At 38.3% G+C, this 18,110-nt stretch overlaps 1 protein-coding gene across 1 annotated transcript in view; it reads left to right on the plus strand.

Moving 5' to 3' along the window:
• Positions 1-216: 216 nt before the first annotated feature.
• Positions 217-18,110, plus strand: part of TMEM132D (transmembrane protein 132D) — a 250,263-nt gene continuing 232,369 nt past the window's right edge. Inside the window, exon 1 of the mRNA XM_068412770.1 lies at positions 217-295. Coding sequence (XP_068268871.1) covers positions 217-295 — 79 coding nt within the window. The remainder of the gene's footprint in view (positions 296-18,110) is intronic.

Consider the following 18,110-nt stretch of genomic DNA (forward strand, 5'->3'; position numbering starts at 1 on the left):
AGGAGAGGGGTTTTCTTCACAGCATCATCTGTTTTGAAGAAAGGAGGGAAGAAAAGGGAGGGTTAAAGCTGAAGAAGTAAGTCCTGTCGCTGAAGGAAATGCCTTTTGCGCTCTCCAGATGACCTTTTCTGAAAATGCAGCCACTCCGGTTGACCGATTGTTATTTTCACTACAAAGTGTGTGAAACTGAGCCCTAACTTCGCCACAAACCCTAGGATGTTCACTTCTGGGATTAGCAATATGGGGCATCTGTTGTCACCTCTCCTCTTGAGCCTGGCAGCAGTTTTTTCCAAAGGTAAGGCTCAATCTCTTCTGTCTGTTTCACTGCATCTTTTTCCGTGTTTGTTTTGCATGCACAGTCTCTGTCCCCTCTCTCCGTAATGCCTTGAATGTTGATACCCACAATTCATGACTGAAAGACCTGGGGGGAGTCATGTGCTAGTCAAAAACAAAGATATCGTGATGCAAAATCCTGAGTGGCAGGATTTTGTCTTGGTTGGCTGTGACAAACAGTCTACCCATTTACTGAGGCATTTGTTACCTGCCTATTGTACTTTTGATCATGTAGTAGATGCTGGTGATGAGCTGAGCTGGTATCCAATCACTTTGCATTGCGAGGGGTTTGTTACCTGGAAATTTGAAATCTTCAGGGGTACAAGCTATTGGATCTAGCTGCCCCACCGTTATCTTCTATGTATTTTTTTCATATTAAGAATCCTGTATCTCAGACTGGCTGGCAATGTTTTACCAGACCAGAGAAATATGTGCTTGCTGAAACGTTTAAAAGCTGTGATGAGAGACAGAACCATGTGTTTGATATTCTGCGTGCTGAATAGAGTTTGAATGTCCTGACAGCATGACTTCAGATGACTCAGTGATACCTTGTTGCCCTCGAATGTGTTTACAGTAAGAATCAGAAAACCAGCATATAGACAATCCACACATTTTTGTATGCATTTAAATCCTCTTTGGAACTTGAAGTTTTCATCGATGGCCTCAGCCAAAAGGTGAATGCATTTTTACAGTACTTAATTTAGATGATTCTGAGCATTCCTGTGGAATATAAATTAGCAAAAATACACATCTGTACTGAGAAGACATTGTGCATCAATAGCTGTATTTTGGCAGGAAAACAAAATTAAAGTTCACAAATGATTAGTCTTCAGAGAGGAATAATAGCATATGCATTTAATCTATGTTTTTTCAAACATACTGCTAAAGAGTTCTGCTTATAAACATCCATATTTGAAAAAGGTATTAGTTATTCTTAACACCCCTTTACACTTCCAGATATCAGCACTTTTCTTTTTTAAGTGAGTTATTTTTACTAATTACTTTGTATACAGAAATGAACTTACTGTCAGAAGGCAAAATACACAGCTATTTATTTCTGTGATGGTTCCCTGTATCAAATTCCGTTCTCCTCCTTTTTTCCTTAGAACAGGTTAAGAAAGAAAGGAGCAAAATTATAAGTTACCTAAATGCAGCGCCTACGTAAGTACAGTTTTGAAGTTGCAATTGGAAATGCATTAGCAGCAGGGATTGGGAGTCAGTCTTTTCAAAAGATTGCTTCATTCGCGTTGCACACCAGTAGCTTTTGATTTCCCAGCTAGGTTGTAAATTATGTGTTTTATTTTAAGCTATCAGTACTTTGGATAGGCTAACAATGCAGCAAGAATATTAACTTTTTCATCTCTTATTTTTTTGGTGTGTTTCAGTTTGCAGCCTTGACACTGCATTAAAATAATACTTGCCTGAGATTGCAGCTTATTCCAAGATTGGAGTATGAGTGGCGTTTCAGTCCTACAGAGTACAGTGATTGTTTTATTGCCAGCTCAGCAATTATAACATTCATATATGATTTTATTCTTAAATGTTACTTACATCTCCTTTGAAAGATAGACATAGGCAGAAAATTAGACTTGGAAAGGAGGTCTCTTAGGTGGAAAAAATGCTATAAAAACTGACAAGTGAGATTTTTCTATGTATTTTGAATGTGAAGTCTCATTAAATCTGATATGTCTTGAAATCAGATGCACAATATCCCATTAGAATTACCGGTATTGTCTGTGCTATTTATTTTGCACTTCAGATATCCAATATACTCTTGTGTGATTGCTGGGACTCTTTGCTGTTTAGTAATACAGATATCTATCTTTAATGTAATTGTCTATTTCCATACTTGGTTACAGACTCTGTCTGTACTACTGTGCCTTAGTACACTCTGAAAAGACCAGAGTGTTCCAGAGATTTACAGTATAAACTTGACAATGTAAAAGGTTGATTCCCCCCACTCCATAAGAAGATGAAAACCAAAAAAATAATCAGACTTGATTACTACTACGGGGCATGTTTCTTTGATGCCTTTCTGTTGCTAATAGAAAAACCCTCTCATTTATGACATGATGACAAAGTTTTCCTAAAGAGATAAAAAATCTTTTAACATGCAACAGCAATCAGCTGTCTATTGTGTATAGGTCTGTTGCTGATTACTCAGAACCATGGCAACGCACCTTTTTACTGCACAGTTTCCAAATCTTTCAGGTAATAATGTTGAAGACTTGAGAATACTATTGCGTTTTTGCTTTGCTTTTATCTTGTAAATGCAGAAAATAGTTCCAGCCTGAGAAATGAAATGTTGTTTTCAATAATGAGCTTCATGTTCTTATCAGAACAATTTGTCACTGATGATATAATTCATGTATTTTAATATATTGTCAGTCTAATTATATATATATGTGTGTGTACATATATATATATATATAAACAAAGGACAGAGGCTATATAACTGTAGTTATGGGGGCAGTTGCATTTCACAGCTTTGTCTTCAACTAGGAGTTTTCTTGAGTCAGTCCTCAGGAGCCAATGCTACCCTCAGTCAGTTGGGCATTTTGCTATTTGGTGTCAACTATGAAAGAAAATTCTTCAGAAATCTTCAACTAAAAAATATCCAAGCCCAGTTGACGTTAATGAAAACACAGACTAGTACAACGGGCACAATAATGCAGGCCTTTTGTTCCCTTGTTTAAGGGGAAAACCTCTCATTAGCTTCATTGGAGTAGAACAAAAACTTTAATACTTTACTTGAACAAACACCAGGTTCCATGCTTGGCTTAAATCTATAGTGAGCTGAGCATCTCCTGTAAAACGCTAAACAATTTTAGGATGTATATTGTGAGACTTAAGATTGAGGAGCCTTTTACATTATGATGTCAGATAAAAAAAATGGTTTAATTAATTTCAAATTCCAGGTCTAAGTTGACAGTAGCAAAACAAGTGAATATTTTAGTGACTTTTCTGCCTGCGCTCTGCTGAGCATTCCATGTTCTTCTCTGTCATCCTGGGCTGAAATCTTCCTGCAAGTTGCTTTGTAATGAGATCCCAGGCCACATAGCTGCTGTTTTGATTTTCTTTTATCTCAGTTTTTATAGATGTGGATGCTTGGTGACTGTATTAGGCAGGATTAGCTTGTATACCCCTAAGAGTGCTCCCCATAGGCTAGAGATGTGGGTAGTACATTTGCAGTGATGCCAATCTTCTATTATAGGAAAGTGTGGGGGGCGTAAATCTCCCAGAAACCAAATCCCCAAACATTTAGTTTTGGTTACATTATAGGAGAGACGTATCTGGATATTTGGTTTTAAATTGCCTCTATTTCCTTTGGAATTATACATGTTACAGTACTCTTTGAACCCCCTTGATTTCCATTGAATCTTATACTGTAGATTTTTTTGTCTTGTTATGGACAAACTCTTATCTTTGGCTTTCTCTACACAATTTTACTGATTCCATGATGATACTTAGTATCAGAATGTGTCATTCTGTCCACATTGCTAAAATGCTTCACTGATTATTTCAGAGGATTATATCTTTGTGAATTGCAGTTGTATAAGAAGCCACTTTCTTTCACTTTAATCCCACTTGTGCATCCACTGGCTTCAGTGGGGGTAGTGGTGTACAAAGAACTACACAGTTGGGCTTGTTAGTTATGTTCCATCTTCCAGAAGGCTGTGGGCCATTTCTGAAGATCTTATGTGCAGATCTTCCACTGACATTGAAGTGCACTGTGGACTTAATATAAAAGCTGAGGAGTGCAACAACCTGTGTTTCAGCACTGCTTTGGAGTTCATTGCTCTGGAACACTGGTAGTATATTAGTAATGGAAAATAGTGCTGTATATGGGATTAAAATTGAAGATTATTTATTTAAGATATATATTCTTTTTTCCCCTCCTTGGTGGTGAGTAGACAGGAGTTTAGGGTTGAATTTCAGTTCACGTTGACAGATTCTGATGGTGATGATGAGGGACAGATTCTTTCTCTCAAAGTAACAGTGCTGACATTACTTGTGGACAGACTCATCATAGGCACCTGTTGCTCTAGTTGTGCAATTGATGTGTATAGAAAATTCACTGCATGCTGATTTCAGATGACCACTGCTTAGATGAGCATAAATTACAGGTGTGGTCGCAAGAGTTTTTCTTGTAAGCTTTGCCTATGTGCAGAAACACAAATTTTTCTTTAAAACCCCAAAGATAAAAGGAATCTTTCTAGCTTAAGGTTCAAGCTGTTCCCACAAACCCAAAGTTTTTGTACTTTGTCCCAGCTGCATTGAACTTACAGTTGTTTGAGACATTATACAAGGGAAGGGGAAACTAAGTTGCACTTTTTTGCTCTTATTGTGTTTCTTGCCACAGTGTACTTCTGGGAGGAGCCCCATTTTGCTTTCTTTCAATAAAAATAATAAATTCAGACTAAACTAAAAAATTTTACAGCTAGACCCATGTTTTATTTGTCAGCTGCAATACTGGCTTAATGTGATTTGGTTTCTAATATTTCCCTGTAATGTTCTCATTTTTTACTTCTGTCTTTTCTTTTATTAGTTCCATAGGACTGGCAGGCTCTGTGACACCAACCAGTGTTTTAGGTATTAATAAAAGCAGCTTTATTCAATGAAGATCAGTTTTATTTAATAAAAGAGAATCAAAAGATAATCTGATTTTTCATGCTGCATTCGCATTAAATCAACCTCTTGAGGTTGTTGTGGATGCCAAGTCTAGTGGCAGTCTATCATGGGTCCTAGGATACATAAACGTGACTCCAGACAGACTGATTGCAAAGAAGCTGAAGAGGCAGCTGAGATTCATCGCAGGTTTGGTTTATGAAGTGTTACATTAAATTACTTGATTTTCTTTGTAATATTGCCTGCTGCATTATTAATGACAGTTCAAATGAAGTGGATTTTAAATAGTTCAGAGACATTTAGATAACACTAATTATTATGAGCAGATTTAAAGTACATATTTGAGGAAGTTAGGCTACTTCACCCTTCTCCATGGGGGAAAAATTAACTGTAGAATGAGGATTGGCTTCTTCATGTCCTTGATTTCTACTTTTATTGAATAGACTTAATTCCAGTGTTAGGTGTTAGTCTGATGGCCCCACAGAGCTAATGGATTGAAAGTCTTCATCCTCCAAGGAGGTACAGCCTATGTAGTATTTATGCAAGCTTCCATTTTCTACTTTAGTAGTGTGACTTAAACTTGACCTAGAGGATGATATAACTTCCAGCTCTGTGATATAAGGTACTATATCCATCTATTGATCCACAGTGGGTGTGATCCAGAGCCCATTACAGTCAGTATATAGAGTTTCATTGCCTTTAGTAGGCTTTAATTCAGAGTGTAGACTGTTTTCTGGAGTGGTATTTTTCAGCCTGTGGCCCACACACCAGTGGTGATTCATAGAACATCTGAGCAGTGTTGTGAAACCAGTGCCAGAAACCTTATGCATGCAAGCCAGAAAAAAACGGGGGAGGAAACAGAAGTAACAAGGATGCTTTCAGAGTGCATCCCAATTTGTGTTTGGTTGTAAACAAAGACCTTTGTGACAATCCTGTGTAAGATGGCCTGGATTTCTTTCAAAAAGTTAGATGGCTCTTGTCCTTAAAAGGGTTGAGAAAAAACACTGTAGTGAGACTAACTAGTAATTTAAAGTATTTCTCTGAACTGTTTGGTATTGCCTTAGTACTTCAGACACAATCACTGATGGCGTGAGTGTTTTTAATCAACTGCCGCATAGGTTCACTTAAATCAACATTGAGCAGTGGTTCAATGAAGCAACATAGGAGTAGGCTGCCAGTCACTTAATGGCATCTGCACTGTAGGGTCAATTAACTTCCTAAAAGGGTTCCGCTGTACTCACAGAGGATGTTTGTTTGTTCTTACACCCTCAGTCTGTTTGTTTTTTTTTAATTAAGGTTTCCAGAAAGGTTTCTGGAGGGAGTTTTCTGTGTTGCAGATGATTGTCTCCCTGAAGGTTGCCCAGCAAAATGCACACATTTTTGTTTCTTGTACAGACCATGTAGAAATGGTTGGTAGTGGATGCGTCTATGCTGATGCCACATTTCCCCAAATTTACAAAATAGGAGACCTCTTCCCTCCTCCTATATTCACTTCACCTTCTCACAGGCCCATCTAGCTCTGTTTTTAAAGTTACTTTGAATTGATTTGGTTTGTTTAGTTATTTGGGTTTTTATTTGTAAATAAAGACTTTTGTAGACAATGCTGTGTGAGATGGTTTGGATAAGGTGTTCCAGAAATTTGCCATAGTAATGGTTAGTAACCATTTTCCAGCCTTAATTTATTAAATTTTATACTCATTTGCTTTTCTGCTAATGGTGTCTTTTAATCTTAACAACTCTGCTTCTCCTTGGTGGAACGCATTGGACCTCATTAATTTGCAGTTTTGCAGCTAGAGCAAGCAAAATAAAACCACATGTAAAAATGACCATTTAGACTGTAAAATATGAGAAGGGGGAAGGATATTGAATAACACAGATCCTAAAAAAAGAGCAAAATAAATGAGCTAGCTAGTTACATAGAAAAAAGTAGCAGGGGTAATAATAATGAGCATGCCAAGCAGAAATGTGGAAAGATGTCAACACACTCTTTATTCTTGGTGTATACAACTTTACGAGATAGACTAAGAAGCAACAGGAGAATTGTCCTCTCTAGCTGAACCAGGATGGTCTACAGCAAGCCTTTTGATTTATTTCCTTTCAAGGTAGGCAGACTGTTGAGCGGGCAGTCTGCAGACCTCTTGCTGAGGGACAAGGCAGATGTCCAGATATTCACATAGATGAGGCTGCATGTCTTGCAAGCTAAAAAAATCCTCCAAGTCAGAGAATTTAGTTTCACCTAATGCTAAACGATCTCAGAACCTTGAATTTTGTTGGCCCTCAACATCACTTACTTGCTTTTTATTTATATTTTTAAAATCTTGAATTTTATGTCTTCAGTATACATGATGTAAATTCATTGTACAAGAGGAGGAATCCAAAGCTGGCAGAGAAAACTAGCCAATAGTGTCTCTGAATCTTAATCCAATCCATAGTGTAAGAAAGGAAACAATACCACTTAGTCTTCAGTCCACTCACTTACCAAAGATCCTGGATTAGCACATAATCATATCCTCCAGTTTCTCCTGAGCCGTGGTGACTCATTCCATTTGTCTTCAAGAAAAGAAAATAGTGGTGATTTGCACATGCCTACAGTTGAAATATCTGTATTTATCCTTCAAAGTTTTGCATCTCTATCTTAATGTAATCAGTTTTGCTCGGTTAATTTTAATTTGGTAGTACACATTTGGTAGTTAGTTTTCTTGTCTATGCACGACAAATTCCTACATTTAACTTCCTGCATTGCTCTTAGCAATATGGGGTGTATTGCCAGGTTCTCCTGATATGAAGGAGGTCTTGATGATGTTTCAGTGGATTGTGTTTTGAGCTACTGTTGAAGGAACTAGTCAGCTCTGACAAAACTTCCCAGTGTAATAAATGTGTAAAGACGCCGTGTATCAGCAGTTACCCTCCTGTCATCTTTAGCACGTTTTCAGAAATAAAAATAGAATCTAATTTGCTCAGGTTCACAAGCCTGTACCTCTTGAGCTGAAGAAGGACACCTTTATGTGGTCAACAATATGGGACTTGGGGCAGAATTAAGCAATCGTGATTCCGCTCAGCAGAGGAAAGAGGTGCATACACACTCTGTAAGTTTATTACCACACTTTGTTACTTGTAAGCAGCGTGTGCTGAATACTTGTAGAGTTTTCACTAATCTGTCCCACTTACACTAATTTTCACTGTGTCTATTCTGTTTAGGATCTATTTAACTCAGATCATAGGATCTATTTAACTCAGAGTTAGGTGCTTTATTAGATGTTAAGCTCGCCTACAGAATTAGGCTCATATGAAAACACTGCGAAAGTTGGCCTACCTTCTGTAGAAGAGGATGGAAAAGGAACATATGCAAAAGGAGTGTGTCATAATCTGCTAGTGTGCTACTGCACATCCGATATATGACTAATTGAAATTTGTCATGTTCTAGACCGTAGTGGCAAGGCCGCTATTTCCAGATGCCTCTAATGAGTTTCTTTGCACCATTCTTAGAAATCCTGCTGAAATGCCAACTGCTCAGCAGTCCTGTAAATCAGGGTGTGAGAAGATGGTGATGCAAAATTTAGTGGACACTTTCCAAATCTTATTTTACTCTTTCTGAGTTGTGATATTGCTCTTAATGACAAAGAGTAGTTACTTCTTCAGTGAATAACAATAAAAGCAATGTATTGGTTTTCAAAGCTTGATATGATCCTCTCCATAGATCTTCCCTTGTTTACTCAGGGTTTATCAGTTAAGGTTCTCCAATTCCGTATCCTTGTCCATATTATTGGGCAAACAGTTGTAAAGCCATCATGACTTTAGCTGTGCTCTGTTCTCTCCTTTGTGGTTGACTGTGTCCCCTGCAGCAGTTGTCTGATAAGAGATGATTTCTTGCATACTGAACACTTGTGCACAGTAGGATTCTGTTATATACTTCTGACTCTTTGACACCATCTGCCCAGTAAAGTGGTTTTAATGGGTTTCCACTGAGCCAGCCTGTACTACAGCCCTGACAGCATGCTCTGTATTTTTAAAAATAAACAAAAATCTCTTCAGAAAAGCTATCCATGAACATCGGCTCCTCCAACAAAACTGAGGATTACATACCCTTTGATATTTTGCGGAGGCAGAAATATCTCTATTTGATAGACTTCAAAATAGGAAAATGACCGATGGCTTGGAATGGTCTTCTAATAGTACTAGTTTATTTTTTTTAAATGACCTTATAAAGCATTATTTCCTGTCCCATTTTTTAGTCAGGTATTATTATCCTTTTACAGAAATGCAATCATTTTACCTTGTTGGAGTTCTCTTCTTTCGGAAAGCTGAGGAATGTAGTGGTTCACGATGGTGATTTAGGAGTCAGGGTACCCACAGACTTTCTGTAACCTTTGGAGAATCACTTAAGTTCTCTGCTTTCCCTTTTAAACTATCATCTTGTCTACTCAGAATACAAGCTGTTCAGAGCAGGACCTGTTTTACTTGCTGTTTATATAGCATCTGCCCCTCTTCTCAGATGAGAATGTACATTTTACCACATTAAAATAATTAATTACTAGTAGCTGAGTTAGAAATTGGAACGTGGCATTCTGATTGTCCTGATTGCTGGACAACAAGAACAACTCAGAGGCCTGTAAGAATAGAAAAGAAGAGCAGGGTAAGGGAAAAAATAAAGATATAATGAAAGCATCTGTGTGAGTAAAAAATTCTAAGAGCTTAAGTAGATCCCATCCCATGATGTTACAATTAATAAGCTATCTAAACCTTTTCAAACAGCAACATGATAAAGGGAACGTAAAAAGCTTCTTATAAAAAGATATCATGAAGATGTTTTTATATTTCTTTTATAATCCAAGTCACTAAACTATTAAAAAAAACCCACCAGATTTTGAATATCTGTATTAATAATGCAGCAAACCACTTAGAATGAAAAAATGTTTTTTGGCAGATGTTACAGATTTTAGAACTGTTTCATTCCTTCTCTGCCCCTTCAAGTCTTCAGAGTTTACTTTAAGCTCCTTCACGTTAGTAAGTTGCAAACGTAGTGGGTAGCGGTGGTGATGAGATGGACTGGTGAAAGAAACTGTTGGCTGATCTCTTCTGTTATTAATGGGACATGACAATTGAAACAGTCAAAATCAATGGGTTCTTCTGAACTTCCGAGCTGGCTTGATAAGAGCACACAGAGAATAAGACACAATCCTATTCTTTAGTGGCATTTTGAGTGAATAGGCCACAAGGCTAAGGTAGCTTTTCAGTATATTCTGAGATGTGCAATGTCTTTGTGTAAAAGAGCCACTCATAAGTTACGAGCTTTGGAACCTTTGTGTGGTAGACGTTTAGCATTTCTAACCTGTGGAATATGCACATGGTGGTACCATTTGTGAGAAAATTGGCAAGATCACTTCTTTGCAGCTGAAGAAACAGACGGTTCCATCATCATTTAATAAATGGTCAACAGCAGAGCTGTGCATATGAAGTTTTCAGATTATGTGAATCTTTGCTGTTTGCAGATTTTCTTACATTTTCTGGCTAGTTTGGCTGAAAGCTTGTGGACCATCTTAGCAATACTGCATCCAAGTACAAGTTCCCTTTATGTTCTCATGTTTGCATCCTTGTAGATTTCTTTGGATTTGCTGCCTTTTGAAATCACCCAGCTTCTCCAGGTCCAGAATTCAGACTGAATTTAATGGATCCAATTTCAGGTTAGAAAAAATATAAAGCAAATATCACTATGAATTCCTTGAGAATTAAAATGGTGTTTCCCAAATGCTATCCAGCAAGTTGATATTTTGAGTGGTATCTCAGTGCTACTTTCTCTTTGGTTTTGTTAATGCTTCATTTATGTAATGAATGATATGCTAACTAAGGTAAATTCCTAAGATCTGTAATCCTTACACAGTTGTTTGCTGCTGCTGTTACCTTTTTTCCCCCCTTTGTCCTATCATAACTTTGGATATTGCTGTAAATATTCCTTGCTCTTTCTGCTGCAGTAGTTTAAAATACAGGTAGCAGCATCAGCTGTGTCTTTTGCCTTTTTATTTAGACTCTATCTGAGTAGCAATAGATCAGAGTAATGGTACAATAGTCACTGTTGAAGCATTTATTTGTTTGTTTTCTTTTTATTTCAATGCAGTCATATGCTCCTTTCATCCTTTCGTCTATTCCTATCAGAATTATGCATGTGGTTTGGATCAGACCCTGAGAAAAGAGAAATGCTTGTAAGTGGAGAATACTATATATAGCAGACCTTTGTTAAGGTATTTATAGCCCTGATGTTTAGAAAGTCTTCGTATGCATTATATGTTCTCATCAAATAATCAAATTGCATCAATAATAATAAAAAGGATCGTTCATGAAGAGATTCTTCTCAACTGTTCTCTTTTCAGCAGCTTCAGAGAACGATGAATTTGGCAGCGTATTTGCTGTGCTAACAGATCCAGGCTTTGGCAGTCTAAATCAGGAACAGTGAATTCAAACCTGAAGATCCCTCACAGAGATGTCCTGATAGTAACTGCCTTTAGGTGCAGGGGGGAGCATTCGCAGAACTCAGATGATTTCAGCTGTTGCAGTAGGTCATAGGATAATCTCTCAGGTAATTAGTTCTGTCAAACCTTAAGTCTTTATGGCCTACAACTTCTATTTGGAAGGTTGTTGGGAGACAGTGAAGGTCAAGGGACGAAGAAAAATTTCCCCCAAAATGCAAAGAGAGCATTGCAGGATGTTATTTGGTGTAACAGGACTTTTCTAGTGTTTCAGTTCATACTGTGGAGTGCTAAAGCCCATCATTTTTTTTCCTAGTAAGTACGTTCTCATTGGTGTTTTAAACCTGAGAATAGCAGCCGTCCTAGTCTTCCTGTCTGTGGTGGCACTGCACCATTCCCTCAACGTCTTGGGTATGGTCTTTGACTTGTTGCAGCTGTTTTCTGCCAGTTTGATCAATTTATCAGAGAAACTATACATTCTCACACTTGTTTTATCTTCTTCTGATAGACAGGCACTATCAAAATCTCATCTGGAGCCTATGGAATTATTGTAGCAGTTTCATTGATGTTTTATGCTTCTTTGACATCTGTCTTAGGAATAGCTGATCTATTGTATTCGTTCCAGTCTAAATTCGACTAGTCCTTTGCAAATGCTGCTTTCTGGTACCTGTTCATTTTCTTCCCCAATGACGGAATAAATGTTTCTCTCAGATGCTCAGCAAGTGAATTCTTCCATAGTTCTTGCACTTTTGCTTGCCTCCTTAATTATAGGTCAGTGCCATTACTGTTTTCCTTCCAATTGCAAGTCCAAGTCTTGTTTTTTAGCACTGAAATGAACAGAAGGACAACAAACTATATAATCTTAGATTTCTGAGATGACATTGAACTTGTAGTACTGACCTATAGGAGTTACCAGAAAATAATTGGAAACCTAGGCTGGGAGGCCAGAAAACTAAGACTGAGAGCAAGAAGAAATTTATGAAAGCTGGAAGACAAGAAGAAGAAATAAAGATCAAATTCTGTAATCTGTTCTGTGCTGCTACTCTGCAGAGTAAGAAATGATAGTGAAGAATGGGATTGTGAAGACAGCATAATAAGGAAAATCAGTATGTCTGCTTCCTGTGCTCTGTGGCCCACTTCAGGCAGATAGTATGTGCACAGACAATGCCCGTCACCAGAATGATCCCAGGAGGTCTAATGTCCTCAGACTCCCTCACACATTCCTATACCATAGCCCAGGGTCAAGTTACACATATGCTCAACCTTATCCTATAAAACTCATATCCTACCAAACTGCAAAATTGCCCTCACATTAGTTAAAGCAGTTTGAACTAAGTGGATACAATCACTTCTACACAAAATGGCAAGGGGTCAGAGCTGTTTTTCTGAAGTGGTTCCCAAAATCACTGTAAGTGCTTCTTGCAGATATATTCTGGCTAAAGAACTTAGCTGATAGAGGTGGATAGATGATGGTAAAGCTGTGGATGTGGTCTATCTCGATTTCAGTAAAGCGTTTGACACGGTCTCCCACAGCATCCTCGCAGCTAAACTGAGGAAGTGTGGTCTGGATGATCGGGTAGTGAGGTGGATTGTGAACTGGCTGAAGGAAAGAAGCCAGAGAGTAGTGGTCAGCGGGACAGAGTCCAGTTGGAGGTCTGTGTCTAGCGGAGTTCCGCAAGGGTCGGTTCTGGGACCAGTTCTATTCAATATATTCATTAATGACTTGGATGAGGGATTAGAGTGCGCTGTCAGCAAGTTCGCTGATGACACAAAACTGGGAGGAGTGGCTGACGCACCGGAAGGCTGCGCAGCCATTCAGAGAGACCTGGACAGGCTGGAGAGTTGGGCGGGGAGAAATTTAATGAAATATAACAAGGGCAAGTGTAGAGTCCTGCATCTGGGCAAGAACAACCCCATGTACCAGTACAAGTTGGGGACAGAGCTGTTGGAGACCAGCGTAGGGGAAAGGGACCTGGGGGTCCTAGTGGACAACAGGATGACCATGAGCCAGCAGTGTGCCCTTGTGGCCAAGAAGGCCAATGGCATCCTGGGGTGTATTAGAAGGGGTGTGGTTAGCAGGTCGAGAGAGGTTCTCCTCCCCCTCTACTCTGCCCTGGTGAGGCCGCATCTGGAGTATTGTGTCCAGTTCTGGGCCCCTCAGTTCAAGAAGGACAGGGAACTGCTAGAGAGAGTCCAGCGCAGAGCCACGAAGATGATTAAGGGGGTGGAACATCTCCCTTATGAGGAGAGGCTGAGGGAGCTGGGTCTCTTTAGCTTGGAGAAGAGGAGACTGAGGGGTGACCTCATTAATGTTTATAAATATGTAAAGGGCAAGTGTCAAGAGGATGGAGCCAGGCTCTTCTCAGTGACATCCCTTGACAGGACAAGGGGCAATGGGTGCAAGCTGGAGCACAGGAGGTTCCACTTAAATTTGAGGAAAAACTTCTTTACTGTAAGGGTGACTGAACACTGGAACAGGCTGCCCAGAGAGGTTGTGGAGTCTCCTTCTCTGGAGACATTCAAAACCCGCCTGGACGCGTTCCTGTGTGATATGGTCTAGGCAATCCTGCCCCGGCAGGGGGATTGGACTAGATGATCTTTCGAGGTCCCTTCCAGTCCCTAACATTCTGTGATTCTGTGATTCTGTGAATGGGAATTGGGCACCTACCATGCAGTCTTAATACTGAAAAACTGGAAAAGCAGCTTTGCTCCGTTCAGCAAAACAAGTGAAACGCTCTGGAATTTTTAAATCAGTGGAACATCTTTGGTGAAGGACAACTGAAATTTTAACTTTAGTTTCAGACTAAAATAAATACTGAACTACCATAATTTTTCATGGAATAAATAAATCTTAATTTTGCCTATGATAAATTCAAGTCTCAAACAGCTAGATAGATTTTTGCTTGTTTTCATAATAATATCATGGGTAATGGTTTGTACTTAATTTCACCCACTTGAAAGGAAAACTAAGATAACTGATGTTCAGTTACTTCTTTATATTCAGTGGTTGAAAATAACTCCTTCTGTTTTTGCAGTAAAATATTTCCTCATTCATGCGAGCTTATTAATTCTCACCTCTTTTTCCAGTAGTAAAGGTCTTTTCTCAGCGTTCTTTCCTTTGCATAATGGAAGCTCTCACACTTTGCAAATGCCCTTGGTGTCCTTCCTTGACCTGCTGGCAAAAGGTGATATTGAAAAGTTTTTTGTTTTGTTCTCAATTGAAGTAGATTGCACGGCTCTCGCAACAGAACTTGCCTTCTGCCCTGGACAGGTAGTCATCAAATGTGCTGGTAACAGAGAAATTATGTATTATGTGGTACAATAGATACCATGCAATTTAAGAGAAAGAAATAATGAAATGACATAATATTTTATATTGCAATGAAAGCTGTGCGAAGTGCTGTGAAAACACAGCAAGGAACAATAAGTCTTTTGGAGTCAAGGTCTAGCTTTACAGGAGAAATGTGCAGAATTTTTATAATTTGGCTGTGGAAAACTATTATGGCGGACCTTTCCTGGAAATTACTTGCCTGTATGCTGAGTATTTTGATGAGTGAGTTGAAAGATTTTTGGAAACTTCTTTATATTCTTAATCCGACCAAACTAATTCTGAGTAGCTGAATTCTGTAGCACTGATGATAGAGGCTGCAGTATGGTAATTATGATGTAAGACAGGAGTTTCTAGGAAGAAATTTGGATTTTATTTCCTTGCCCCAGTCACATAGCGGTGGTCATTTTCAGCCATCACCAATGGCTGCCATTGCAACCGTTTCCAAAAAGCTGAGCATCCCCCTTTCATAATCATGGACCTGGGCCAGCCTAGCATTTTCTCTTGGCTTTCAGTTCTGTACTAAGCATTACAGACTACTATTGTGTGAGATCTCTCACATCTGCCTATCACCCAGGCAGTTCCCAGTTCTTAGTCACTTGTTTTTTTTCTTTCCTTATGAACTAGTGCTGTGACTAAATTGGTAAGTCTTAATGGCTCATCATATCTTGCGTAGGCTTCCTGTTTCCGACCCCCATTTTCTCTTCCATCGCCAGAATGTACATAGTAGTACACAAATGCCATCTGGGAATTGTAAATGTGTCACAAGTACCACTGCTATTAGTTTGTATGAAGATGCAGGGAGTGCTACAAATGCTTACTAATCTGCATCATTTACAATTTTTTTTAAATTATGTGCATCTTGATTCTTAAGGCATCCAGCTTTTAGGTCAAAGTCTGTAAGGTTACAGGAGTGTTTTATTTTATTAGAGTGGAATGGTTAGACCACCATGGGGGCAAATGGCTGTTTGAGTCATGGACCAATTCCTAATTATACCTGTGTGTTTCCTTAATGGAATTCAACTAAATGATTTTGTTGTGTGAAAGAAGTGGTATTATATTTATTTCTAAATTCTTTTTAAGATGTCAGCACGTAGCCCTGAGAATGTGAAAGAAATGTGTTGTCAGCCTCCCTGGCTGCTCTGAATTAGTCTGAACCTATTGGAAATGAAAGGTTCAGAGAGCACAGATGGAATAGATTGATGTAGCAGCTTTGAGTGAATTGAAAGGGCAAGTTTACTGGCTAATCGTGATCTCTATGGGCAGAAAGATACCTAAAAGATTGACATTGTCAGACATTGTGAAGTCCTTGAAAGAACTGCTTAAGGCCTTTTGCTTTCCAATTCTGGCTTACGGTAGCCGCCTTCTTTTTAATGAAAATATCTTTTGTTTCCACATAATGAAAATAAAACATGTAAGCATATAATATTTAGTGAATATGTGAAGCATGAACTGTTCTTATTTGGGTTGATTTTTTCCTTTCTTTTAAGATAACAAAATTGCATTAATACATCTGTTTAGAGATTATATTTCTTCACTCTGTCAATGAAGGCTAGATTTTTAGAAGTATTTGTTTTTAAATTTAAGCACCAAAATGAGTGGAGAGATTTTCAGTCAGTCTCAACATTGACATGTGCTTTCTTGAAAGTCCATCCAGAAATGTCACAGCTTGTGAACCCTCCCACACTAATTGAGGGAGCAGAGCACTAGAAGATCTGGGCCTTAACTCTTCTGAAAACTTTAGTACAGCTCCCAGCTCAGTGGCCAGAATCTTGGCTGGAGTTTAATGATGCTGATGTGATATTAAGAACTATTTAATATTACAACAAAAGTTGATGAAGATGATGATGATGATGTTTAAATTTGGTCTTTAATTTGCTTCATTTAGAGAACTGACTGATCTCATACTTAACAGACAATTCTGTTTGAGCAGTTCTTTGACTCAAAGCTAAGAAAGAAGTGCAGCCTCTGTTTTGCTATTTTGTTCTGTATTTGTGTCTTCAGGCTGATCTTTAAGAAATGCAGTGAGCTGTTAAGATACATAAAGCACCTTCTGATACAAATTTTAAATGCCTGAAAATAGGAGACAAAACCAGGCAGTACAGTAGGATGCCAGTATATGAAAACCCCAGAATAATTTGAAATTATCCTACTGTTTTAATTGTAAATAGCAGCATACTTTTGTTTTAATTCAGAATTTCTGTTCCACAGTATATATTCATTTTCACTGTGTTATCTTCTGCTGGCAGAATTTCTTTGTCTTGAAATTCAAAGTCACTATCAGATGAGTCACTTAATACCTTAAAATCCACAATTCACTCCAAACTCCTAATGTCCAAAATATAGAATTTAAGATTGCTTTAAAACTATCTTGAACTAGTTTTACAGTTATCACATTTTTTTCACATTTTTAGATGTTGGAGCGAAGTCTGAGTTTTGCTGAAAGACTTGAATTGACAACAGAACTTTTCTACAACAGTCAGTGTTCTTATTCTGAAGCTCTTTCACTTCTCCAGTCCCTCACCCAAACATGTCCTCTAAACCTAACAGCCTCATATAATCTTAAAACATACAATGACACTCTGAAGGCTTTGGGGGCTTTCTTGATGTCTTCCAGTGACTCTCTGAAGACAGGTGCTATTTTCATGTTTTCTTATACAGAGTGCAATATGTGAGGTAGAATCCTAGCTCTGCAAATTCAGTCATTGACTTCAATATGACCAAGACTTCTTCCTCCCATTATTGTTGAAAAATGAGTTGGAGTGGGTAGAAATAAAGCCAAATATGTGCATTGTCCATTATATAATTTTGAAATGTTATGTGAATGAAGTCACACACTCATGCTCAGCTTTGATTAAGTGACAAGTCTAGTTCTCCTGCTAGAATTCACCAAAAAGAAAAATTCCATTAAAATAAAATGTTTTGCTGCTTTAAGGACACATTCAGTCACAATTAGTCACACTTAGTCATACTTTGCAAAATTTTACTCCACAGGAACCCCCCCAAAATGCACAGGGTGTCAGAAACTGACTTTTCATAATTGAAAGATAAATTATAAGAGGATAATGGCTAACATGGGGCAGTAAATCTTGTATTATTTATATATAAAAAGTACCTACATTTTTTATAAGTGCTTGGAATAGATACAATGCCTGAAGACTTGTTTCACTTTTGCACAGCAGCAGATTGTCTCCAGCATCTGTACCTTCTTAATTTGTTAGCTCAGTCCTGTCATAAGCCACAACACAGTGCATTGTTGGTGCTACAGGCTCGCTCTTGTTTTGGAAAAGGTGGAGCAATGTGTTAACAGCGTGAATTCAATAAAGAATGGATGGGCAAGTGCATTAGCCGCTAGTCTG

This window comes from Nyctibius grandis, chromosome 14 (genome assembly GCF_013368605.1).
Source record: "Nyctibius grandis isolate bNycGra1 chromosome 14, bNycGra1.pri, whole genome shotgun sequence".
Lineage (NCBI taxonomy): Eukaryota > Metazoa > Chordata > Aves > Nyctibiiformes > Nyctibiidae > Nyctibius > Nyctibius grandis.